Genomic DNA, 27,958 nt, shown 5'->3' on the forward strand with positions numbered 1-27,958 from the left:
TAAATTATGAATTGTAAAAATAATTTTATTTTTTAGAACTTACTTGCATGCGTTCAGCCGCCACTCGGGAAACCTCTTCCATAACTTCTCGACAACTAGATCGCATTGATTTTGAGGGACGGCTACTTTGATCTTGGGCAATTCCTTTGCCCCGATTACCACGTTCCGGTCCACCACGAGAAGAAGACATAGTGCAAAATGAAAGTAGTAAGTATGGAATATGGAGTATTGAATAAAAGGTAAATTACGAACACAACAACAAATATAGTAGTAAGTAGTACTCCCTCTGTCCGCGAATAGGAGTCCCGTTTTTCCATTTTAGTCCGTCCGCGAAAGGAGTCCCGGTTCACTTTTACCATAAATGTTAATAGGGTCCCACCTTCCACTAACTCATTCCACTCACATTTCATTTAAACTAATATATACAAGTGGGGCCTCTATTCCACTAACTTTTTTTCACCCACTTTTCTTAACATTTCTTAAAACCCGTACCGCCCATAAATGGGACTCCTAATGGCGGACGGAGGAAGTAACTAGTAAACAAGTTGAGCAATTAGAGAGAATGAGGAGAGAATAGAGAAATTGAGATTGAGAGAAGGAAATCCTTGTTAACACAAGAATGAGGTGAGTAAAAATGATGTGGGAAGTAGGGTATTTATAGGAGTAAAATTGGAAGAAATAAAAAATAAAAAAAAATCAAATTTCAAATTCGGTCGGTTTACCGCCTGAACCGGCGGTTCAGTCAACGGTTTCTGACGGAAACTGACGGTTTCTGACCGGTTTTCAGGCCTATACACTGCCACCTATGCTCTGCCACCTGAACCGTCGGAAACCGACGGTTCAAACTGGTGGTTAACGTCAGAAATCGACGGTTTTTCTGCACACCTAGCCTGACGTAGCCGGAATCCCACCGTTGGAACCGTTGAACCGTCGGTTACGGTTCACGATATTCCTGAACCTGAATCGGCCCGCTTGAACCGCCGAACCGCTGGCACCGGTTCCGGTTCCGGTTCGGTTTGTGCATGTGTACCAATAACGTTTTCAACTCATTTTCTATTACATTTCTTAAAATCCGTGTCGCGTCAAATTGTGATAAATTATTAGGGACAGATGGAGTAAATATACCATTAGAGCATTCACTATGGGGTCGTCCTGCCGCCCGTGCGACCGTCGTGTGGGACGGCGGTCGGGACGACCCTATTGAAGGAGCCGAGCCGTGGGAGGGGAGAGGCACCAATACCACGGTGTTCGCCATGCGGCGCTCAGCCCTAAATAAGGATCCTTATCAATATGTTTCTCATGTTGGTTTGAGCTTGTAGGGCTATTGTGGGGATTGTGGGTAATGGCGTGAGGTAGTGGAGGGAGATCATGAGGAATCCTTTGGCTTTGACCTCTTGTAACATCCACTACCTTAATATTTTAGTTTATCGTGTCTTAGTGTTATCATCCTTCTAAGTCCTCATTTTGTGCGTATAAAAAGGCGTGAAGTTGTAGAAGGATTTCGCATCAAAACTCAAAGCATTTCTCCATTCCATCTCTTTTTTCTCTAGTATCTTACGTTGCAGTTTAGGAGCATCGCATTGCTAGGTGTTGGAGAAGATCACGAAGATCACGGAAGAATATGCTCCAAATCACAGAAGATATGTGAGATAATATTCTACCAAAAATAGGAGATATCAATCAATGTAATTAAGGAGTTTTTCCTTGTATAGTCTTTCCTTGTTCTATATATTGTGCCTAATGTACATTAAACATAAGAATGAGAAGAATAAACCTCCTTTTACCGATACCGATCTCGTTCAACATGGCATCAGAGCAGGAAGCTCTTAGGCTCAGAAAATTCTCATCATAGCCGGTATATCAATCTCAACCTTTCCGGCCTTAACCAAACCAGAAATTACCCGAACCAGAAACCTACAACAACGAAACCATGTCAGATACAGAGGATGTCAAAAACAATCTAGAACCAGACCCACCGGCAAGATTGAAGAACAACAAGAATGTCACCGAGGCATTCAAGCTTAATGGAAAGAACTACCCGTTGTGGTCTCGACTTATGAAAGTCAAGATCGGAAGCCGAGGTGCCTATACACATATCTGAAACGAAGCAAGGGTTATGACGACTGGGAAGAGGATGACTTGGTGGTATTTTCGTGGATCATCGACAACAACGAAAATGAAATTATTGCCGATTTTGCTCACCACCAAACGGCAAAAGCACTTTGGGATAGTCTCGTTGTAACATTTGAGAACAAGGCAGACAAGTATCTTATCTACGACCTGGAGGAGAAGATAATCACAATCAAGCAAGGAAATATGGACTTGGAAACATATTACCGAAGGATCCACGGGCTGTGGATCAACGTTGATCGCTGCCAGAAGCAGCCGATCACATGTTGCGACAAGGGAGTCAACCAATATTGCACCCATTCAAATGAGAAGCGGTTGTTCAAATTTCTAACCGGATTGAACCCGGAGTATGACTCGACGGAATATGAGAATGCCAGTTAAAAAATCAGTCCATACATCTGAGCAAATGTTCACTTTGTGTCCCAAGTTTAGTAAATAACGTGATAATTCGACTTTTTCCTCCAAACATTGTCTAACGGTAGATCGCTGAACGGTCATTCGACCTACTCTTTTGATAGTTACGTTCAAACCACTTTGCATAAAAACCTCAAATTTTTTGTCATCATAAACATTAAAAGGAAAATGCTTCATTGCAACCCATCTATTCATAACGTCAGCAAATTTGTTTTGATCATATTTAAAAAGCGGTATACCTGACGAACCTGAGCCACCGGGTTGGAAGTTTAGTTGGGTTTGGGTAGAGGTAGTGCCACATTCTACCGGATGCTTTGTCACCAAATGACGATGGAGGGTGCCATATCCCCCACCACTCGCAAATTTGTAGACTTTATCACAATAGTTACAATATGCATGAAACGCCGATGTCTCTTCTTGAGAGTGCGGATCATGAGGACTTGGAATCACCACCGGGACCTTCTTGTAGTGTTTAATAAAAATATCAGATTTCAAAGCTTTTGTAGTGTTAGTGGGTGGAGGGGGAGGAGGCATGTCCTCATTTCCGCCGGTGCTAGACGGAATATGAGAATGAGATCATCATCATTGTTGTCCGAGTCTGACAATATAGACACGTCGTACTCGTCATCTTGTTGTTGGGAACTACCACCCCTCCTCCCCCACCTTGATGCATTTCTGCGAGTAGCATGGTCATCCTATGATCTTCTTCTACCTATAAATATTATATAAGTTGAAGTTTTAATTAGGAACATAAAAAAAATAAAAAATAAAAACTCAATCTTATTAAATTATGAATTGTAAAAATAATTTTATTTTTTAGAACTTACTTGCATGCGTTCAGCCGCCACTCGGGAAACCTCTTCCATAACTTCTCGACAACTAGATCGCATTGATTTTGAGGGACGGCTACTTTGATCTTGGGCAATTCCTTTGCCCCGATTACCACGTTCCGGTCCACCACGAGAAGAAGACATAGTGCAAAATGAAAGTAGTAAGTATGGAATATGGAGTATTGAATAAAAGGTAAATTACGAACACAACAACAAATATAGTAGTAAGTAGTACTCCCTCTGTCCGCGAATAGGAGTCCCGTTTTTCCATTTTAGTCCGTCCGCGAAAGGAGTCCCGGTTCACTTTTACCATAAATGTTAATAGGGTCCCACCTTCCACTAACTCATTCCACTCACATTTCATTTAAACTAATATATACAAGTGGGGCCTCTATTCCACTAACTTTTTTTCACCCACTTTTCTTAACATTTCTTAAAACCCGTACCGCCCATAAATGGGACTCCTAATGGCGGACGGAGGAAGTAACTAGTAAACAAGTTGAGCAATTAGAGAGAATGAGGAGAGAATAGAGAAATTGAGATTGAGAGAAGGAAATCCTTGTTAACACAAGAATGAGGTGAGTAAAAATGATGTGGGAAGTAGGGTATTTATAGGAGTAAAATTGGAAGAAATAAAAAATAAAAAAAAATCAAATTTCAAATTCGGTCGGTTTACCGCCTGAACCGGCGGTTCAGTCAACGGTTTCTGACGGAAACTGACGGTTTCTGACCGGTTTTCAGGCCTATACACTGCCACCTATGCTCTGCCACCTGAACCGTCGGAAACCGACGGTTCAAACTGGTGGTTAACGTCAGAAATCGACGGTTTTTCTGCACACCTAGCCTGACGTAGCCGGAATCCCACCGTTGGAACCGTTGAACCGTCGGTTACGGTTCACGATATTCCTGAACCTGAATCGGCCCGCTTGAACCGCCGAACCGCTGGCACCGGTTCCGGTTCCGGTTCATGAACCGGCGGTCCGGTTCGGTTTGTGCATGTGTACCAATAACGTTTTTAACTCATTTTCTATTACATTTCTTAAAATCCGTGTCGCGTCAAATTGTGATAAATTATTAGGGACAGATGGAGTAAATATACCATTAGAGCATTCACTATGGGGTCGTCCTGCCGCCCGTGCGACCGTCGTGTGGGACGGCGGTCGGGACGACCCTATTGAAGGAGCCGAGCCGTGGGAGGGGAGAGGCACCAATACCACGGTGTTCGCCATGCGGCGCTCAGCCCTAAATAAGGATCCTTATCAATATGTTTCTCATGTTGGTTTGAGCTTGTAGGGCTATTGTGGGGATTGTGGGTAATGGCGTGAGGTAGTGGAGGGAGATCATGAGGAATCCTTTGGCTTTGACCTCTTGTAACATCCACTACCTTAATATTTTAGTTTATCGTGTCTTAGTGTTATCATCCTTCTAAGTCCTCATTTTGTGCGTATAAAAAGGCGTGAAGTTGTAGAAGGATTTCGCATCAAAACTCAAAGCATTTCTCCATTCCATCTCTTTTTTCTCTAGTATCTTACGTTGCAGTTTAGGAGCATCGCATTGCTAGGTGTTGGAGAAGATCACGAAGATCACGGAAGAATATGCTCCAAATCACAGAAGATATGTGAGATAATATTCTACCAAAAATAGGAGATATCAATCAATGTAATTAAGGAGTTTTTCCTTGTATAGTCTTTCCTTGTTCTATATATTGTGCCTAATGTACATTAAACATAAGAATGAGAAGAATAAACCTCCTTTTACCGATACCGATCTCGTTCAACATGGCATCAGAGCAGGAAGCTCTTAGGCTCAGAAAATTCTCATCATAGCCGGTATATCAATCTCAACCTTTCCGGCCTTAACCAAACCAGAAATTACCCGAACCAGAAACCTACAACAACGAAACCATGTCAGATACAGAGGATGTCAAAAACAATCTAGAACCAGACCCACCGGCAAGATTGAAGAACAACAAGAATGTCACCGAGGCATTCAAGCTTAATGGAAAGAACTACCCGTTGTGGTCTCGACTTATGAAAGTCAAGATCGGAAGCCGAGGTGCCTATACACATATCTGAAACGAAGCAAGGGTTATGACGACTGGGAAGAGGATGACTTGGTGGTATTTTCGTGGATCATCGACAACATCGAAAATGAAATTATTGCCGATTTCGCTCACCACCAAACGGCAAAAGCACTTTGGGATAGTCTCGTTGTAACATTTGAGAACAAGGCAGACAAGTATCTTATCTACGACCTGGAGGAGAAGATAATCACAATCAAGCAAGGAAATATGGACTTGGAAACATATTACCGAAGGATCCACGGGCTGTGGATCAACGTTGATCGCTGCCAGAAGCAGCCGATCACATGTTGCGACAAGGGAGTCAACCAATATTGCACCCATTCAAATGAGAAGCGGTTGTTCAAATTTCTAACCGGATTGAACCCGGAGTATGACTTGACGGAATATGAGAATGCCAGTTAAAAAATCAGTCCATACATCTGAGCAAATGTTCACTTTGTGTCCCAAGTTTAGTAAATAACGTGATAATTCGACTTTTTTCTCCAAACATTGTCTAACGGTAGATCGCTGAACGGTCATTCGACCTACTCTTTTGATAGTTACGTTCAAACCACTTTGCATAAAAACCTCAAATTTTTTGTCATCATAAACATTAAAAGGAAAATGCTTCATTGCAACCCATCTATTCATAACGTCAGCAAATTTGTTTTGATCATATTTAAAAAGCGGTATACCTGACGAACCTGAGCCACCGGGTTGGAAGTTTAGTTGGGTTTGGGTAGAGGTAGTGCCACATTCTACCGGATGCTTTGTCACCAAATGACGATGGAGGGTGCCATATCCCCCACCACTCGCAAATTTGTAGACTTTATCACAATAGTTACAATATGCATGAAACGCCGATGTCTCTTCTTGAGAGTGCGGATCATGAGGACTTGGAATCACCACCGGGACCTTCTTGTAGTGTTTAATAAAAATATCAGATTTCAAAGCTTTTGTAGTGTTAGTGGGTGGAGGGGGAGGAGGCATGTCCTCATTTCCGCCGGTGCTAGACGGAATATGAGAATGAGATCATCATCATTGTTGTCCGAGTCTGACAATATAGACACGTCGTACTCGTCATCTTGTTGTTGGGAACTACCACCCCTCCTCCCCCACCTTGATGCATTTCTGCGAGTAGCATGGTCATCCTATGATCTTCTTCTACCTATAAATATTATATAAGTTGAAGTTTTAATTAGGAACATAAAAAAAATAAAAAATAAAAACTCAATCTTATTAAATTATGAATTGTAAAAATAATTTTATTTTTTAGAACTTACTTGCATGCGTTCAGCCGCCACTCGGGAAACCTCTTCCATAACTTCTCGACAACTAGATCGCATTGATTTTGAGGGACGGCTACTTTGATCTTGGGCAATTCCTTTGCCCCGATTACCACGTTCCGGTCCACCACGAGAAGAAGACATAGTGCAAAATGAAAGTAGTAAGTATGGAATATGGAGTATTGAATAAAAGGTAAATTACGAACACAATAACAAATATAGTAGTAAGTAGTACTCCCTCTGTCCGCGAATAGGAGTCCCGTTTTTCCATTTTAGTCCGTCCGCGAAAGGAGTCCCGGTTCACTTTTACCATAAATGTTAATAGGGTCCCACCTTCCACTAACTCATTCCACTCACATTTCATTTAAACTAATATATACAAGTGGGGCCTCTATTCCACTAACTTTTTTTCACCCACTTTTCTTAACATTTCTTAAAACCCGTACCGCCCATAAATGGGACTCCTAATGGCGGACGGAGGAAGTAACTAGTAAACAAGTTGAGCAATTAGAGAGAATGAGGAGAGAATAGAGAAATTGAGATTGAGAGAAGGAAATCCTTGTTAACACAAGAATGAGGTGAGTAAAAATGATGTGGGAAGTAGGGTATTTATAGGAGTAAAATTGGAAGAAATAAAAAATAAAAAAAAAATCAAATTTCAAATTCGGTCGGTTTACCGCCTGAATCGGCGGTTCAGTCAACGGTTTCTGACGGAAACTGACGGTTTCTGACCGGTTTTCAGGCCTATACACTGCCACCTATGCTCTGCCACCTGAACCGTCGGAAACCGACGGTTCAAACTGGTGGTTAACGTCAGAAATCGACGGTTTTTTCTGCACACCTAGCCTGACGTAGCCGGAATCCCACCGTTGGAACCGTTGAACCGTCGGTTACGGTTCACGATATTCCTGAACCTGAATCGGCCCGCTTGAACCGCCGAACCGCTGGCACCGGTTCCGGTTCCGGTTCATGAACCGGCGGTCCGGTTCGGTTTGTGCATGTGTACCAATAACGTTTTCAACTCATTTTCTATTACATTTCTTAAAATCCGTGTCGCGTCAAATTGTGATAAATTATTAGGGACAGATGGAGTAAATATACCATTAGAGCATTCACTATGGGGTCGTCCTGCCGCCCGTGCGACCGTCGTGTGGGACGGCGGTCGGGACGACCCTATTGAAGGAGCCGAGCCGTGGGAGGGGAGAGGCACCAATACCACGGTGTTCGCCATGCGGCGCTCAGCCCTAAATAAGGATCCTTATCAATATGTTTCTCATGTTGGTTTGAGCTTGTAGGGCTATTGTGGGGATTGTGGGTAATGGCGTGAGGTAGTGGAGGGAGATCATGAGGAATCCTTTGGCTTTGACCTCTTGTAACATCCACTACCTTAATATTTTAGTTTATCGTGTCTTAGTGTTATCATCCTTCTAAGTCCTCATTTTGTGCGTATAAAAAGGCGTGAAGTTGTAGAAGGATTTCGCATCAAAACTCAAAGCATTTCTCCATTCCATCTCTTTTTTCTCTAGTATCTTACGTTGCAGTTTAGGAGCATCGCATTGCTAGGTGTTGGAGAAGATCACGAAGATCACGGAAGAATATGCTCCAAATCACAGAAGATATGTGAGATAATATTCTACCAAAAATAGGAGATATCAATCAATGTAATTAAGGAGTTTTTCCTTGTATAGTCTTTCCTTGTTCTATATATTGTGCCTAATGTACATTAAACATAAGAATGAGAAGAATAAACCTCCTTTTACCGATACCGATCTCGTTCAACATGGCATCAGAGCAGGAAGCTCTTAGGCTCAGAAAATTCTCATCATAGCCGGTATATCAATCTCAACCTTTCCGGCCTTAACCAAACCAGAAATTACCCGAACCAGAAACCTACAACAACGAAACCATGTCAGATACAGAGGATGTCAAAAACAATCTAGAACCAGACCCACCGGCAAGATTGAAGAACAACAAGAATGTCACCGAGGCATTCAAGCTTAATGGAAAGAACTACCCGTTGTGGTCTCGACTTATGAAAGTCAAGATCGGAAGCCGAGGTGCCTATACACATATCTGAAACGAAGCAAGGGTTATGACGACTGGGAAGAGGATGACTTGGTGGTATTTTCGTGGATCATCGACAACATCGAAAATGAAATTATTGCCGATTTCGCTCACCACCAAACGGCAAAAGCACTTTGGGATAGTCTCGTTGTAACATTTGAGAACAAGGCAGACAAGTATCTTATCTACGACCTGGAGGAGAAGATAATCACAATCAAGCAAGGAAATATGGACTTGGAAACATATTACCGAAGGATCCACGGGCTGTGGATCAACGTTGATCGCTGCCAGAAGCAGCCGATCACATGTTGCGACAAGGGAGTCAACCAATATTGCACCCATTCAAATGAGAAGCGGTTGTTCAAATTTCTAGCCGGATTGAACCCGGAGTATGACTCGATCAAACGGGATATCCTCAAGGAGGATCCCTACCCATCAGTTGAATCAGCCTACGGGTGGGTGAAGACGGAGGCGGCTCGACATCACATCATGCCATCGACATCGCCGTTTCCCACCCCTGAGGCCGTCGACGGGAAAGTTGGAGAAACATCATCTGGGGATGGTATCGGTAGCGGATTGGCCGTTCAAAGCCAACGCTCATCATATCAGAGTGGAGGACCACCACGCCCCTTCGGAGCCACCAGCCTACCGGGAAACTGGCCAGACAAATCTGGCCTTTGGTGCACACACTGCCAGAAGCCGAAGCACACGTATGAGACGTGCTTCAAACGATTAGGGTACCCTGAATGGTGGGAGGAGAGACAGAGAATGAGAACGACTCAACCATAGGCGAAAATGTCGGTCGGAGTGACCGAGGAAGGGCAACAGCGAAATCAAACCGGGAACCATGGGGGAACGACCGGCCACGGGCCGGTGGTAAATCTGGAAGCCTCAACCGGTGGCGGCAACATCCGGGGGGCAGGCAATTACGCCGAACAGGAAGAGGCGGCGCTGAAAATTGGAGGTATTGGGTTTGGTTTAAAACCAAACCCTAGGATTTCTTTTAATTTATGCATTCCTCCCGTGGATTATGCAAAATTCAAAAATAAACCCCATCCTTTACAAAGAAGACCCCCAGACTCCTCAAAATCGTTTTCTAACCCCTCACATGTTAGAGAACCGGATATTGGCCCCATTATATGTCCATATGTGTTGAAAAATCCTTTAGCTTCCTTAGGAAAATTGTCCGCTGCATTTCACGTAACTAAAGAAACTAATATGACAAAAGGATGGTTTTTTTATTGTGGGGCTACTGATACTATGACCCCAGATAAAAATGATTTTAGTAGCATGAGTAAAGTCACTAAGACGTATATTAAAACAGCAAGTGGAGAGTTGATTACTGTTGAAGGGTCTGGCACTATTGAAATTTCTCCTACGCTCCGTCTCCGAAATTGTTTATATGTTCCGACCTTATCTCAACGATTAATGTCTATCAGTCATGTGACAAAGGAATTGAATTGTACTCTTCTGATGCATCCTGATTTCTGCATTTTACACGATATTCGAACGAAGAGGATTCTTGGGCGTGGCACAGAGAAATATGGACTCTACTACGTGGACGAGATAGCTCAATCTGGTAGTGCGATGCTGGCTCACGGATCCACGAAACAAGAAATTTGGTTGTGGCACCAAAGACTAGGACATTCTTCTCCTGGTTACTTTAAACTGCTTTTTCCGAACCTTTCCATACCTACTGATTTCTTTTGTGAGACTTGTGTTTTGGCAAAGAGCCACCAACAATCTTTTAAATTTTCAAGCACTCGTGTGCAATCTATTTTTTCTCTAGTTCATTCTGATGTTTGGGGTCCCGCACCGATTGCTGGGGGGAATGGTTTTCGATACTTTGTTATATTTGTTGATGATTGCACTAGGATGACTTGGATCTATTTTATGAAACATAAATCTGAGGTTATGGATAAGTTTATTTTTTTTTTAAATGGTCCGAACCCAATTTCATACCTCGATCAAAACTCTTCGATCCGATAATGGGAGGAAATTTATTAATGGCCCAATGTCTAAGTTTTTTCAAGAAAAGGGGATGGTTCATCAAACTTCTTGTGCCTATACACCTGAACAAAATGGGGTAGCCGAACAGAAAAATAGGACAATCCTAGAAATAACATTGGTCCTAATGATTGAATCCATAGTCCCACAACATTTTTGGCCGGAAGCCATAGCCACATCCGTTTACCTTATGAATCGCCTACCCACAAAAATCCTAAACAAGAAAACCCCTCTTGATATCCTATCCACCCTATCCAAGATCCCTCAACACCTGAACCTTCAACCCAAAGTGTTTGGGTGCACGGTTTATGTTCATGTCGCCAAGCACGAAAGAACCAAATTTTTCCCATGTGCTACCAAGTGTATCTTCGTTGGATACGGAGTAAACCAGAAAGGCTACCGTTGCTTTGACCCTAATACCCGGAAAATCACCACCACCATGAATTGCAACTTTCTCGAAACCGAATTCTTCTATCATACCCACCTTAGTAGTCAGGGGGAGAGTGAACCCGATAATTCTGTGGACTATCTAAGTTGTGTTGTGCCACTTCCAAACTCTTCGATTGAGGATCTAACAGAACCAGTTGTCACTACTGCCTAGCAGGTCTCACCAAGTGAGCCATCTCATCCACGATCACTTGATCCTCCTCCGCCAATATCCGAGGTAATCACTGAACCGAGCCCCCATACGATTTCTACTGACCCGATAAGTGCAGAACCATCAAAAGAAGACAATACAATTGATAGTGATACTGGGAGGTATGTTTTTCCTCCTCGAAGCACAAGAGGGATTCCTCCAAAAAGATATTCCCCCGAGAAAGTTGGGAGGAAAAGCCGATACGGAGTGGCGAATTTTGTACAAGGAAATCTAGCAAAAATGGCAAGAGCGTTCGAAGCCGCTCTATACGAGGAAGAAGAAATTCCACAGTCAGGTGATGAGGCAATGAAACATAAACACTGGAGGGAAGCTATGCTCACTGAGATGAAGGCACTAATGAGGAACAACGCTTGGGTCAAAGACAAATTGCTAGAAGGAGTAAGGACTGTTGGCTATAGATGGGTGTTCACGATAAAAAGGAGGCCAGACGGCACAATAGAGAGATATAAGGCCAGACTTGTGGCAAAGGGATACACTCAGACTTATGGTGTTGATTATGCTGAGACCATTTCACCTGTGGCGAAAATTAACACTATAAGGGTACTATTTTCGATTGCTGCCAACAAGGAGTGGCCACTTCATCAATTCGATGTGACGAACGCCTTCCTCCATGAAGAGTTGCCAAAACCATTCTTTATGGAGCCCCCACCTGGGTTCACTGACGAGTTTCAAGGAGGAGAGGTATGTAAACTACAGAAGACCTTGTATGGATTAAAGTAGTCCCCGAGAGCATGGTTTGGAAGATTCACAGAGGTGATGAAGAAGTACGGATATCAGCAGAGTAATTCAGATCACACGTTGTTTATCAACAAAAGGGTAGATAAAATTACATGTTTGATCATATATGTGGACGACATGATCCTTACAGGAGACGACACAGAGGAAATGACCAAACTAAGGAGAAACTTGTTCAGCGAATTTTAGATGAAAGATTTGGGACCATTGAAGTATTTTTTGGGAATAGAGCTACTGAGATCAAGAAAAGGAATTTTTATCAATCCGAAAAAGTATGTGCTGGATTTGCTGGCTGAAGTTGGGATGATAGATTGTACACCAGCAGACACCCCAATGATCCAAAACCACGGACTACAGATAAGGGAAGAGGCAAAACAGACTGACCGAGGGAAATATCAACAATTGGTTGGAAAGTTAATTTATCTATCACATACGAGGCCCGATATTGCTTATGTTGTGGGGGTTGTAAGCCAGTTCATGCACGCACCCCAAGAAGAACATTGGGAGGTAGTTCTGCGGATCGTTCGGTATTTAAAAGGGACCGTCGAACACGGGCTTCTGTTTGAGAAACACGGGCACTTACAGATACATGGTTTTATTGATGCTGATTGGGCCGGAAACCCGAATGATAGGAAGTCAACAGCAAGATAGTTCACTTTTGTAGGAGGTAACCTTGTGACTTGGAGGAGCAAGAAACAAAAGGTGGTGACACTCTCTAGTGCAGAAGCAGAGTTTCGTGGGATTAAGAGTGGGTTAACTGAGTTACTATGGCTGTGAAAGCTTATGAGGGAGTTGGACCTGTTCTCGGCCCAGACGTGCAAATTGTTCTGTGATAACAAGGCTGCCATAAGTATTTCAAAAAATCCAGTTCAGCATGATCGTACTAAACATGTGGAGGTTGATAGACACTTCATTAAAGACAATATTGAAGCAAAGATAGTAGAGATGCCTTATGTCAAATCTGAAGACCAGCTGGCTGACATATTGACAAAGGCAGTGAACTCGAAGTCATTTCGAGAAGTATTGTGCAAGTTAAGTATCGGAAACCCCGTTACTTAACTTGAGGGGGAGTGTTGGAGAAGATCACAGAAGAATATGCTCCAAATCACGGAAGATATGCGAGATAATATTCTACCAAAAATATGAGATATCAATGTAATTAAGGAGTTTTTCCTTGTATAGTCTTTCCTTGTTCTATATATTAGTGCCTAATGTACATTAAACATAAGAATGATAAGTCCTTTTACCGATCCCGATCTCGTTTAACACTAGGTACTCGACTTGACGTCAAGCTTGCCAATATTTGATCGGATACAATTCAGGTTTGTAGAAGATTCGTATGTTGATTTCTAGATTAGATCTTAGAACCGAAAATGATCAATAAGAAGATGCAGAAACGAATCATCGCGTCTCTTCACGAAACATTGCGTCTCTTCATCAGTTAACCGATTTTAACTGATTTTGGCATGTTTCTAAAATTGCAAATTAGTCCTTCAATTATCGAAAATTATATTTTCAGATGAATTTTCTGTACAGCAAGTTTAATGAATTTTCTGTACAGCTCGACCCCAGCCAGGGGCTGCCGCCCCTTGGACCCCGCTACTCGGGGGCGCTGCCCCTGAACCCCCGTCTTGTCATAATGAATTCAAACAAACGTGCACTCCGCACTTCCAACTTATATGATGTCTCGTTATGACAATATTGATCAATCAAGTTAATCCAATTACACTAAAATAACACAACATTCTACAGAATAGAAGATAAGTCATTTCATATTTTGGGTAATCCGTAAGCATTAGTTGGGGTGTATCTCGTCTTGGTGACAAAGAGATACTCAACACGATTTGAAGAGGACAATAATTTATTTATTTTCGATTTTATAATTATAATTTTGTTTGATCTCCTACATTTGATTCTTTTGTATAGCGTACGTTATTTCCAACACAAACATACTGAGAAAATAAAATTTCAATAACTAAACACGCAACACAATAGTGGATCCATCACCTTAAAATGGTGTTAGTGGTTTTTAGGAATTTATATAATTGACTCCATACTGATCCAAAATGATATGTAGTTTTCGTGTACATAAATGGTATAATCTTGATAAAAGTACATCCCCAAATTTTGAAACTAATATAAAGAATAAAGCTGATCACACGACAACACTATGCCTAATTTTTATAAAACCTTCGAATAAATGCTCATTGATTTCTCGAAATGAGAGTTTTTTTCATGGTCTATTTCGTGAGAAAATAGTATTGGTATCTCTTATTGTACCCGGCAAATCGACAAGGTGTAGAGGTAAATGTCCTGTATCATCGCTGCTTAACTCACCTTTATTTGCCATTGCTTTTATTTCTTCTGCAATTATACTTTCTCTTAAGTTGATATCTGCAAATCAATAAATAACTAGATATAAATTCAGGGTTACGTTAAGGTGACACCACTTGACAACAAGTAACATGTAATCTGCAATACATATGCAAGTAATATGTGATACATAGGCACGCAATTAGGCACATGGTTCCAAGCAATATAAGATACGAAATTAGAGCACTATCGTGACATCATAGTTAAAATGACAGCCTAGGCAAACAATCTGCGATACATAGGGAAGCAATCTGCGAGATATAGGCAAGCAACTCAGCATATGGTTCCAAGCAATATGTGATACAAAATAAAGATAATCAAGCAATCTATGATACATTGACAAACAAGCCTAAGTTTAAATCTGCTCATAAATCTAAAGGTTCATATTGGTTGTACATTGTCATTGTCATTGTCATTTTAAAAGTGATTATCATCTTAATACAATCCTGTAAACTCATGTTGTTTAACTTCATAATACACTCAAAATAATAAATTACCAAAAAAACATATCTAAGTGGAAGATGTGTCTAAGACACAAAAAATTTGGATTAAAATATTTCCCTTCTTTTTTTATTTTAAATTTCCTATGTTATCGAAATTGAGCTTTTTGTTCATAGAATGTTGATAGCTTCCAGATTAACATTTTCATTTATGAAGCTCTCATTTCACCAATTCACTTATATCATCATTTGTAAGTTCTAAAGAAGAAGGATGAAAATGATGTCTATTACTTTTATTTTTTTTTCACATGTTAATAATAAACTGATCGTTCTAAAAACAATTTTCATGGTTAATAGTAGTTGTTTGGTATGATTATGAAAGAAAGTATCACCAAATTCTTTTCACGGTAACATTCAACTTAAGTTTCTTTTCCTCAATATGTCCAAAATATATATCTTATAGTAAAGATATATATCTTCGAAAATATGACCTAATGAGTGTGGTTGAGTGGCATGAGACTCATTCATCTTTAATCAAATGGTCAGATGATTGATTCATGCCTTTGGGTATGGAGAATGACCAAAAAATGTTTGGTGTTCATCTAAAATAGTCTTCTTTTTAAATTTTGGTCCGTCCCACAAAATTGGTTCACTTTTATTTTTGGTAATATTTTCTCTTTATCTGAGGGAGCCTCATTATCCACTAACAATACTCCAATCACTTTTTTCTTTCTTTCTCTTTCATACTTTACCAATTTAACATTAAAACATGTATCGTCCTCCAAGTATTTATTTAACTAATAAATACTATTCCCTCTGTCCCACAAGAATATGCACTATTTCCTTTTTAGTTCGTCCTACAAGAATATGCACTTTCGAATTTTTAAAAGTTTGTTCTCTCTAATAAGGTGGGACCCATTTACTTTAATTATTTTTTCTTTCTACATCTCTCTCACTTTACCAATTTTATATTAAAACTCGTGCCATAGTGCATATTCTTTGAGGATGGGGGAGTACCTTCTTATCTTCATTTGTTGATAGTATCATTTTATCTTTGTATATATGAAACGAAAACAGAACATATGGTAGTAAAAGACGACCATATAATAAATTGGGTTAATAGTGTTAAATTATAGTCCTAACTTGGATCTTTAGGTGCCTTTGCAATGCAATACATAAATATAACAATAGAGTATTGCTTAAACTTGCATACGTTATTCAATTAGTTGGTCGAATCTAAATTTACAGTCAACTAAAGCTAACGTCTACCACCAAAAGCTAATTTTACAATAGTGTTATTCTTTTCTAACAAATGTACTCGCATTCAATCTTTCAAGACGAAATTGGGTTCCAATATTACAAGTCATATTAATATTAGCAAGTTATACATTTAGGGTGTATCTGAATAGAAGTTTATCTTTTATTTAGATAAGTACATAATTATTTTGTAGAAATGTTTTTCTTGGTTTTCCATTTCTATTTGTGTTGTTTGAATTGATGGTATGTTATATATAGTCCTTAATATCACATGTTTTGTTTGTTATATAAAGTCACACTATAATAGAAAATTCTAAAATTATCCTTTAACTTTTTCTATAATTCCAAGGCCACGTAATTTAAGATCGATATAGTGTTGCACATATTATTATCACTCAATTTTCCATGATAATAAAACATAATTTTTCAGCCTTAATTCAACGGACCCTTTCCCATTAAGCGGACCACACAAAAAAGTTATTCAACATATAAAACACTAGATTGACCATTAAATGCACTTTAAATGTGTTCATCTACCAATTAAAGAAGGAATAAATATAGTAAATTAGTAGGGATGTAGAATGAATAACCCGGATTAGAAAACATCCACAGAATGAAAGCGCAGAAAAGAAGCACTAAAGGGATGGCATGAACGGCCTTCTCCGCAAACTTGGCTCTTGACCTTTCCTTCTTAGCAGCATCCGATAGCGGCTCGTACATTGGCAGCTCGTTGCCACTATCGTCCGACAACGCCCTCAGGGCCGTCGGGACTTTCGCAGATGGCGACGACGAGCCATAATAGCTGTAATGGTCGTCCGAAAACCTATTCATACTTGCCGATCGATACATCTTTTCTACACACACGAGCTACAAACTAAAGATCAATTAAATTAAAAATTTATTGGAGAGATTTCTTGCTTTGAAAATTATATGCTTGTAAAATATAGCAATCTCTATAGAATTGCACAAAACAATTTTATAACGACTTTGTTGTGGAAAAGGCAAAAGGACTATGAATCTTACGGGGTTTGTGTGGTTTTGACATTGAAATCGGGTCCAAATATAGATTTTGAATTTTGGTATGATTCTTTTGGTGTTTATTGAAATCCTATGGAGAATAATACGGGAACATTATTATAGTGTAGTACATACAATTACTATATATGTACGAGGTAAATTCATATACTAATTTATTTTTCTAAAATTATGGAGTATTATATTAAAAACTATGCGGTGCGTTATAATGCTAACTTTTTCTTAAATTGCTAACTTGTTAATTCATCAACGTAGTGTATTAAAAATGTCAACACAATGTATTAAATTATCAACTTAAATTTATGTTGACATTTCATTATCATCGTGTTTACATTTTTAATACATTATGTTGATGAGTTAGCAAGTTAGCAACTTAGAGCATACACATCCGTGCTCTTTGGCAAGAGCACGGATATGGGCCCGGACCCACTTTTATTACTTTTTTACTCTCTGCTCTTCCCCAATAGCACAACACCAACATCAATGCTCTTCCACAAGGACATGCTCAAGGGTCCCACCATTCTATTATTTAATTTAAATACTTCAATTACTAAAAATATTTCCACAATATTAAAATGCATTAAAAATATCCGATACCATTACAAATTACTAAAAAATAAAAAATTACATAATTAAAATCATAAAAATAAAAAATTATATAATTAAAATCCTAAAAATTAAAAATTACATAATTAAATTCATAAAATTAAAAAAACCCACTACCCGTGGCCGAATTTCGCCCAAATGTGTTTGATTAGGTCTTCTTGTAGCTCAGTGTGGGTTCTGGTATCGCGCATTGTGTGTCTTGTTTCGATGCTCTCGCCCACCGTCGTATGCACACCTCAGAGTGGGGGAGACCTCATGGTTAAGCTTCCGGCTTCATCCTCATCGTAAAAGTTAGCCGCCCTCGGTCCTTCGTCAGCTATAATCATGTGTGCAAGATAATACACGTGTACATGATGTCGGCGATATTCTTAACGTACCACAGCCGAGACGTGACCTTCACAATGTTGAATAGGGCTTGGAGGACCCCAAAAGCTCTTTCGACGTCTTTCCTAGCAGACTCTTGATGCTATGCAAAAAGAACCCGTCTCCGGTCTTACGGATTGTTGAACGTCTTCACGAAAATAGACCACCTTGGGTAGATACCATCGGCGAGATAGTAACCCATGTGGTATGCATTTCCGTTGACGGTGAAGTCGATCACCGGTGCTACACCATTCAAAACATCATTGAAGAGTGGTAAAGAATATAGCACGTTCAAGTCGTTGTTGGATCCGGCAACACAGAAATATGCATGCCAAATCCATAGGCGGTAGTCGGCGACCGCTTCAAGGATAAGCGTTGGGCCTCTGCCTTTGTGGCCGCTTAAGTATTACCCCCTCCAAGCAGTCGGGCAATTCTTCCACTTCCAATGCATGCAGTCAATGTTGCCAAGCATACTGGAAAACCGTGGACTGTTTAGTGAAGATGAAGCAGCCGTTGACAATCTTCGGTGGTGGATGCCCGAATGAATTCCTCTCCGAAAGCAGAACGAATGCAGTTGCAGAAATTTTTGATGCATAGGATTCCAGTTGACTCACTCACATGCAAATACTCGTCGAAGAGGTCAGCCATTTGCCCAGTAGCAAGTTGTCGGATGGCACAAGTACACTTCTGCAACGTCGAGAGACTCTGCCGACCGGTTGCGTCACTACGTGATTGAAAGTATTCAACACGGACGGACAATGTGTTGACAATACGCATAAACAACCGTTTTGACATGCGAAAACGGCGCCAGAAGTAATCTTCCGGAAACCGCGGCTGGTCGGAAAAATAGTCGGCAACGAGCCTTTCGTTGGCTCCCTCCCGGTCACGAGGTATGTAGCGGCGAATTGATCTAGTTGGTTGAGGAGGAGGGGCGGGGGTGGTGGCGGCGACATAGGCTTCATAGGTGGCACGATATTGTTCATAGTATTCTTGTTCTTCGCGCTCCGCTTCAGCCATGATATTGGTGAAATCCATTTTTAGAGAGGGTTTGAGGGAAAGAGGAAGATGTAGATGAAGATGTAGATGAGTTGTATGAAAAAGGATGAATGAAAGATAAATTTGATGTGAAAAATGGATGATGAATGTGTGTATTTATAGATGATTTTGGGGTTTTTAAAAATTATAAAAAAATCAAAAAAATTCCAAAAAAATGGTAAAAAAACGGCTATATTTTTTAGAATGTGAAAATATATTTTTTTAATTTTAGTTATTATTTTCGGTATTTTTTTAAATATTCCAACGGAAAATCCGTTGGCGAATAGAAACGCGCCACGTCGCCTACTCAGCAGCACGGACGAGCTCGATGCATCAAGCAGCACCGTGCCAACGGTGAGAGCGCAGCGGTGCGAGCACCGATGCGGATGCTCTTAAGAAAAGTTAGCAACAGATCACACCCCACGCCCCTAAAAAATATTGTATAATTTCCATGATTTAATTTAGGACTAAAAAATATTGTATAATTTCCATGATTTAATTCAGGATTATATTGAATAATGTGGCATAGCTTTGACGTCGCACCGCCTTAATTCTGTTAGAATTATATTCTTTCAATTATAAAATATTTTTAAAAGGAAAGAACTACAAATTTGATTAATGGGAAATGAGGTTTACACATTTTAGATCCTCTAATTAAAAAAATATATTATTACACAGGTCTCTATAGAATGAAAAAATTATCACGAACTATATAAAATGTTCGTGGACAATTACATTTGCATATTCGCGATCCCTAGTAAATTTTATTAACGCCAATAGAAACTGGAAATAGAAGGTAATCACGTTTTTGGTCATTTTAAACATTTTTTTACTTACTTTTTCAAATATTTTACATAATTCTCTTCTTTCTTTCGTGATGACTTTTTTGTCTAACAAAGATATATAACAAACATTTTATAAATGGTTGAGGTTTGAATTTGTCGGTGTGGTGAGACGACGTCTCTGAAAATTGTGTGCGATTCGAGAAGGGATTTATATGGAATGTTATACTCCCTTCTTACCTTAAAAATATGACTTTGAAGGAATACAAATTTTAATGTATAATTGATTAAGTAAGAGAATAATAAAAAGGAAAGTGATTGAAATATTGTTAGTTAAAGATAGTCTCACTTATTAGAAAGAGAAAGAAAAATGTTTCCTGAAATATAAAGTTCATAACTATTTGAGACGAAATAAAATGATAATTTATATTTTTAAGGTGCAGGAGGAGTAATTTTATCCATTATCAAAAAAAGTAACTTTGTAGTATTTTTTTTTGCTTGTTAATTTTAGGAGTGAACTACGCAAATGGTCCTTAAACTATTCGTTTTGCATGTAAACGGTACCTAAACTTTAAAAATATTGTGGGTAGTCCCTGAACTAAGGTATAATCACATTTTTAATATTTTTTCACTATTCTTCACAATTTTGCACCAAAAATGCCCCCAAGGCATGCATGACATTTTTGGACTTTCATATCTACGTACTAGATTTAATATTTTCTTTATCTTTCTCTCTTGTACTAAATATGATATTTTCTTATAGTTTGAGTACCTAAAATGATATTATTCACTTCACTTTTTCAATCACTTTATGTCATATCTTCTTTCTCTAAAAATTTTAGGAAGTAAAAAATTAAAATTAAAATAGTATGAAATTCTTAAATATATTTATTATAAAAATTAAAATTATGAATTTAATTATAAAAATAATTTGTAGCAAAATTTCATTTTGATTGTGATTTGATTATTTTTTTAATATTAAAAATTATTTTTTTTTTCATTAAAACTAAATTCTTAATTTTCATTAATCATAATATTTAATATTAAAAAAATTATTGAACTAGAATCAAATTAAATTTAGCTAAAATTTATTTTGATAATTAAATTTTATTCCATATTTAAGAATTTCATAGTGTATTCTTTTATTTTAATTTTTTACTTCCTAAAATTTTTAGAGAAAGAGAGAAATAAGATATGACATAAAGTGATTGAAAAAGTGAAGTGAATAATACTCTCTCTGTCCATGAAAAATAGGGATGTTCAATTTTTATCCCTCGTTTTGGAAAAATGATAATAAATAGTTAAAGTGAAGAGAAAGAAAAGTAAGAGAGAGAATAATATAGACAAGAGACTTCTCTATATTATTCTCTCTCTTACTTTTCTTTCTATCCACTTTAACTATTTATTATCATTTTTCCAAAACGATGGATAAAATATGGAATAGCCCTATTTTTCTTGGACGGAGGGAGTATCATTTTAGTTATTCAAACTATAAGAAAATAGCATAGTTAGTACTAGAGAGAAAGATAAAGAAAATATTAAATCTAGTACATAGATATGAAAGTCCAAATATACCCTTCACGCCTTGAAGGTATTTTTGGTGCAAAATTATGATGAATAGTGAAAAGTATAAAAAATGTGATTATACCTTAGTTCGGAGACTACCCACGATATTTTTAAAGTTTAGGTACCATTTGCGTGCAAAACACATAGTTCAGAGACCATTTGCGTAGTTCACTCTAATTTTAGATATGCTTTATTAGTATTTAACGTCTAAAAAGCTAACGAGACTTAGGCTTTTGTATTGTAGACTGGGTAGTAGAACAAGTCACACAGTAGATGACTCAGTCGGTACCTAGCAGAAATAAAACATTATTTCATGATCTAGATAAACTGTGGCGATAAACTTTGGCTATGTAACAGTAAAGGTTGAAGTGATTGTTCAAAAGTTTCATTTCCTTAGGAAACTAACTACACTTGTTTGGTATAACACTGAATAGATCTAACAGGGAGATACGTCTTTTCTGGCTATTTCCTAAAAGATGAGGTCTCGACTATTATATTTCACAATCTTGTTATATAACATTGAGCATACGACATTTATTATGCACTGCTTTGATTTATAAAAAGGTGCAAGTTTTTCGAACCCAACTATTCTGATATCTTGGGCATTGGTGATTAATGTCTAGCTACGATAGGATTTTTATTGCACTGAATCGTGTCTCGGGAGAGACCAGTTTGATAATATCTTCAAGAGGTGTTCAGAAGATATTTTCTTATTTAGAGTAAAATCTGACCAATTGAAATTTGTTACATGAATAATAAATAACGTTCTTGAACTATTTCACTTTTGGGTAAATATGTTAATTTAAAATCAGATAATAAACTTAAATTATTTAACAGATATTACTATCTTAAGCGCTAAAAATAAGTGGAAGCTCGTATTACTTGTAATTTTATGGACAATTAATATTATTATTTTACTGTAGTGATTGAGAATAATATTATTCGAGTAGCCATGAAGCAATGTTGGGAACTAGCCTGCCGGCCCACAAACTCCACCCTAGCTAGAAGTGTTATGTCCTGGGCCTCCCGGCCCAATGTTAAGCCCGCTTATCTTTAACATAAAACTCAAAATTACCATTCAGCACGTCTCACATCCGGAAAAACCCTCCCCTTTCTCGAAGCAGCTGCAATGGCCGACGGCGTCGACGACGGCGAGTTCTACCTGCGCTACTACGTCGGGCACAAAGGAAAATTCGGCCACGAGTTCCTCGAATTCGAGTTCCGCCCCGACGGCAAGCTTCGCTATGCCAACAACTCCAACTACAAGAACGATACCATGATTCGCAAGGAGATCTTCCTCACCCCCGCGGTGCTCAAGGAGTGCCGCCGCATCGTTGCCGATTCCGAGGTGGCGCGTATTTCTGATTATTTCTTCTCCAATTTTTTTTACACGCTGCTAGGGTTTTTGGTTGGGGAGTTAATTGGGGATTATTTCCTGTTGCAGATAATGAAGGAAGACGACAACAATTGGCCGGAGCCTGACCGCGTGGGAAGGCAGGAGCTGGAAATTGTGATGGGGAATGAGCATATCTCTTTCACTACATCGAAGATTGGATCTCTGATGGACGTTCAGACTAGCAAGGATCCCGAGGGTTTGAGGATCTTTTACTATCTTGTTCAGGTATTATCTCTTGTACATTTTTCGTTTGTAAAGTCTTAGTTGAACCTGAGAAGATGCTTCATAGGGACATTTTAGGATAATTTATTGAAAAGGATTGCGTTTCTATCAACTAATGGAATATAGGTGGGAAATGGTTGACAATAAACTTGTGGAGGTTTGTAGATAGCCATATGTTCATTCAAGTACAGTCTAGTCTTGTTTGGACTTTGGACCGGTATCGTATTTTGTGATTCAGGAACTTGTGGTGGGGGAAATTTGGACCTGTGATACCCGGTGCTGTAGATATATGTAATTTATATTGTATTGGATATGTTGTGGGTTAGCTTGTGATAATATATATATGGTTAAGATTGATGCACAAGAGTTTGGATTATCAGTGTTGTGTTGTTAGGATTTAGAAGCATATGAAATAGGAAGCTCTACAGGATATATGATATCTAGTAATGCTTGTAGTTTTACCTTCATATGTTCAGTAGATGGAGTCATGAGACAATTGTAACCATTAGCGTCAATGCATTGGTACTTAGCCATTCACTTAGAGAGGACATGAGCTTGCATGTGTTTCAAAAACTAATTAACTATGCTGGTATCATTTAGTTTAGCTTAGCTTGAGGTTGTTTTACTATCATTTTGTTTTTTTGGGACTAATGCTCATTTAGTGTCATCAATCTTAGGATCTTACTTTTATTTTGTGGAATCTCATTTATGTTAATTTTTATTCTTATAGTTATATCTGTTATCATATTGCAATACACTTACTAACTGAACACTACATATTTATTTTGAATTAACCTATTACATCATTGTTCTATATCTAAATTATTTCTAAAGTTACGTCCTAAAACATTACTACATTTTAAAACAATTACATGAACTATAGTCATACATCTAAATGAAATCTGATTTATATCATAAGACTTTGTAAACATTAAACATCTGTTCTCATTAATTAATGTTTATTATAATCTAGTTAATAGAATATGCTGGAAACATGCTAAATGAAAATAACGATTTGAAGAATGGCATGTACTATTGAGCTTAGACAACCAGACATGTACTTGCTTCGTAATAGGCTCATAAGTAGCTTGCTTACAGTTGAGTTGTTACTTGATAGAACGGGCCCACGAGAAGCTTGATTAGTTTTGTAACAAAATGTGCGTGAAATGTGTTAGTGGAATGTGATGTTGACTAAATATAGTTAAAGTGACATGGGACATGTTATGATGGCAAAAATGAAACATTTAGTGAAAGACGGAGGGAGTATCAATTAACTACTCCAATGAAATATTGCTCTTAATGATTCTGTTTGTCACTTTTGTCATCTGCAGTATAAAAAAATTAATGGGTTTTGCTTTTCTCATTTTTTCTAGATTCTGGATTCATTTATTGATGTTCCGTTTGTTGTCTTTCTTCTATTGCAGGATCTTAAATGTTTCGTCTTCTCACTTATCTCACTACATTTTAAGATCAAGCCCATATGAAGACCAGCCAAGAAATTGCTGTTTGCTTCGAGCTCTTAACTCTCTTGAGTGATTATTTTCCAGTTCTCAAAAGTTAGAGGAAAGTTATGTAGAATTTTAGTGTGCTGTATTTGGTGGTGTCTATTCCAACTAATATTCCTAATTTCACCTTTATCATTAGACTTGTTTTGGATGTATGAAGTGAGTGACATGATTATATCATGTTACTAATGATTGATTTATGGAAATCATTTTGCAATTTATCCTCCCAATATGCAAGTGACATGATTATAAATGAATTAAAACCCTCTGGTGTTATAATTGTGATAATTTGTTACCCCTATTCGCGGACGGAGGAAGTATTATAAACGTGATATTGGGTCATATTTACAGCAGCAGGCACAAGCATAGTGTTTCTGCTTTGCAGGCTTTTCCTTTCATGAGTCAACAGAATTTCTGCCTCGTAGGCTTTTCCTTTCAGGAGTTGTAGACGATTCAAGCAACTTTTATTTGATTTGGTAATCGTTTTGAATCTTGATATTTGCTATGTAATTTTGTGATTCGAAACGCTGGGGACTATTCAACGGGCATTTCATCTCTGAAGTGTGTACTTTAAAAGTTGGAGAGTTTCGTAGAAGTGTGTACTTGAAAATAAGTTTTTTTAAGTATAAGTGAGAGATTGTTAGGATATATCATAAAAAGCGAGCTGAGCTGCTTGTAAATTGTGTAAAGCATGGGTTGTTTGTAGCTACATGTATTTGTAAGTTGTCCTCGTGCAAACCTTGTTCGTGCGATGTAGTAGTTGTTACCACTAAAAGCAGCGGACTATGCAGTTGTTGTCTAAGATGATTGTTGATGCACACTCCTTTTTGCGCTTGCCGCCATCCTGCGTGCTTCTTTTTTGCCTCTTTCATGTGACTTATTCCCGTATTTTATTACTCATTTCTTTGTCGATACTCCTTCTATTCCATAAAAATAGTCTTGTCCTCCATAATGCTATATTGACACTATTACAAATGAAATTTATCAATAGCTAAATGGTCAAAATGCACTTTCTTTGTGTGGAGGCTTGTGAACGCTCCTCGTCTCCCTCTTCCAGAATTATGTATTAATTCAGTACACACTAACATGCTCTTTTTAAATCTAATTTTGTTTTCATTTATATTTAATTTTTGATAATTTCTTTGTTTTAATAGATATTTATTTATATGACTAATTAAGTATCATTACTAATAACTTATAAATTTAACCTCTATATAATACTATTATTCCTAACTAACAAAACATCTATGCTATAAAATAACTTATTTTTATTTAAAATTAAAAAAATATGAAAAAACAATGAGATTGTATTTGTGAAAACAATACGAAGAGAGGATTACCCGAGTTTTGAAGCTTTGAAGAGTCACCTGAAAATCTTAGATTGTTAATGCCACCTACTTTTATTAATTTGGATAGGGATATAGAAATTGCTGGATCTTATTATGTCCACGTTTGCAGTTAAATGTAGTTTCTTCTCCTCTAAACACAAGAATGAACATAACTTTAAATTCAACTCTATATTTTTTTTCCTTTCTTTGTTTATATGGAGTTCTAATTTTCATTCGTTCCAACGTGAGTTTTTTTTTTAAATATTCTTTCCATCCCTCAAATGTATAATTCATAATATATAAAATTAATGAAGTATTTCCTACATTCATTATTAATTAAGGCATTTTTTTAGCATGGAGTTTAAGAATAATGTTTCAAATGGATGGTGAATTATGTAACATAAATGAAATAGTGTTTATAGAGAGGAGGCTCCTTATCATTATTGGTGTAGTAGTAAAAGTTGTAAATAAAATAATATGTATGAGTAATGTATTGTTTAATTATTTTAAAATTTGAAAGTTTATATTCCCTCCATTCAATAGTAGTAGAGTTATTTTATTTTGCGCACTCGTTTTGAAAAAAATATTATAACTAGTTAAAGTGGAGAAAAAGTAAAATTATAGGGAGAATATTGTAGATAAGACTTTTCTCTACATTATTTTCTCTCTCTTCACGTTAACTATTTATTAGTACTGTATTATTTTTTCAAAACGAGTGCAGAAAATAAAATGATTCTACTACTGTAGTGTTGAAATTTTGGCAAAATATTTGCCATCCCACATCGGTGGGGAGTAGATAGTTTGGGGGTGTGGCTTCCTATAAAAGGAGCTCACCCCCCATTTTGTAATACATCCCAAATTTGTATTCTCTTTTCCGTCTATATATAAGCGGGCTCTGCAGAGGGTGCTCGGAGACGTAGGCAATTTGGCCGAACTCCGTTATCAAAGTTTCGGGTGTGTTCTTTCTTTATTATTTATTTTGTTCCGCATTTATTTCTGGCTTTATTCTCTGTTGGGATATTGTATTCAATATTATTTGCGGGTTTGGTAGTAGTGTTTTGTACGGTTCTTTTGGGTGTTTTTATATTGTGATAAATACACCGACTGATAAATTTTGTTAGGAATCTGGTATTTAAGAGGGACAGTGTCCTCGCCAGTCCTTCCAAAGAATTTATTTGGAGAAGTAATTTTATCGAGTAGACCCCATTGGGTTAACTCTGAAATTACTGAATCGGTTCATTTCACTATTTGAGAGAAAATTACCCGGTTTTCTCAACAAGTGGTATCAGAGCCAAAGGTTCGTCCTTGGTTCTGTTTGTTTGTAATATTGAATACTTTATTTTGAGTCTGTAATGGCGGGTAATGATCAAGAAAACAAGGCTAGTTCTTCGTCATCGTGGTCGAGGTTTCCACTGTCAAATATGAAATTGACGGTGGAGACATTTGACGGTACTGACCATTTTGGTATGTAGCAGGGGGAGGTTCTAGACTCTCTTTTCCAGCAGGGTCTTGACATTGCCATTGAAGAAAAGAAACCAGAAGATATAGATGATAAAGATTGGAGTACCATAAATCGGTTAGCTTGTGGAACAATTCGGTCGTGTCTGTCCAGGGAGCAAAAGTATGCTGTCAAGTATGAGACTTCTGCACATAGATTGTGGAAGACACTGGAGGACAAATTTCTAAAGAAGAGTGGTCAGAATAAGCTCCTTATGAAGAAAAGGTTGTTCCGATTTGAATACCGACCAGGTACCACTATGAATGAACACATTACTTTGTTTAACCAATTAGTAGCAGACCTGCTAAATTTAGATGTGAAATTTGAGGATGAGGATCTGGCATTGATGTTGTTGTCGTCTCTACC

At 38.1% G+C, this 27,958-nt stretch overlaps 2 protein-coding genes across 2 annotated transcripts; one reads left to right on the forward strand and one right to left on the reverse strand.

Moving 5' to 3' along the window:
* Positions 1-14,419: 14,419 nt before the first annotated feature.
* Positions 14,420-17,104, reverse strand: LOC121745824. The gene is made up of 2 exons (XM_042139772.1): positions 16,847-17,104; positions 14,420-14,580 (listed from the first exon to the last, which is right to left on the reverse strand). Exons 1-2 carry the CDS (start codon positions 17,085-17,087, stop codon positions 14,420-14,422), a joined length of 402 nt encoding a protein of 133 aa, XP_041995706.1. The 5' UTR covers positions 17,088-17,104.
* Positions 17,105-22,736: 5,632 nt separating this feature from the next.
* LOC121742933 (protein mago nashi homolog) lies at positions 22,737-24,985 on the forward strand. Its single transcript, XM_042136079.1, has 3 exons — positions 22,737-22,991; positions 23,088-23,264; positions 24,686-24,985. The coding sequence occupies exons 1-3, from the start codon at positions 22,773-22,775 to the stop codon at positions 24,743-24,745; spliced, it is 456 nt and encodes a 151-aa protein (XP_041992013.1). The 5' UTR covers positions 22,737-22,772; the 3' UTR covers positions 24,746-24,985.
* Positions 24,986-27,958: the final 2,973 nt, after the last annotated feature.

Source organism: Salvia splendens, chromosome 8, assembly GCF_004379255.2.
Source record: "Salvia splendens isolate huo1 chromosome 8, SspV2, whole genome shotgun sequence".
Classification (NCBI taxonomy): Eukaryota; Viridiplantae; Streptophyta; class Magnoliopsida; order Lamiales; family Lamiaceae; genus Salvia; species Salvia splendens.

Coding starts and splice junctions, on each gene's coding strand:
- LOC121742933 (XM_042136079.1), top strand. CDS start 22,773: ATGGCCGACGGCGTCGACGACGGCGAGTTCTACCTGCGCTACTACGTC. Junction 22,992..23,087: donor GCATCGTTGCCGATTCCGAG/GTGGCGCGTATT, acceptor TTCCTGTTGCAG/ATAATGAAGGAAGACGACAA. Junction 23,265..24,685: donor TCTTTTACTATCTTGTTCAG/GTATTATCTCTT, acceptor CTTCTATTGCAG/GATCTTAAATGTTTCGTCTT.
- LOC121745824 (XM_042139772.1), bottom strand. CDS start 17,087: ATGAATAGGTTTTCGGACGACCATTACAGCTATTATGGCTCGTCGTCG. Junction 14,581..16,846: donor GTGGATGTTTTCTAATCCGG/GTTATTCATTCT, acceptor ATTGATTTGCAG/ATATCAACTTAAGAGAAAGT.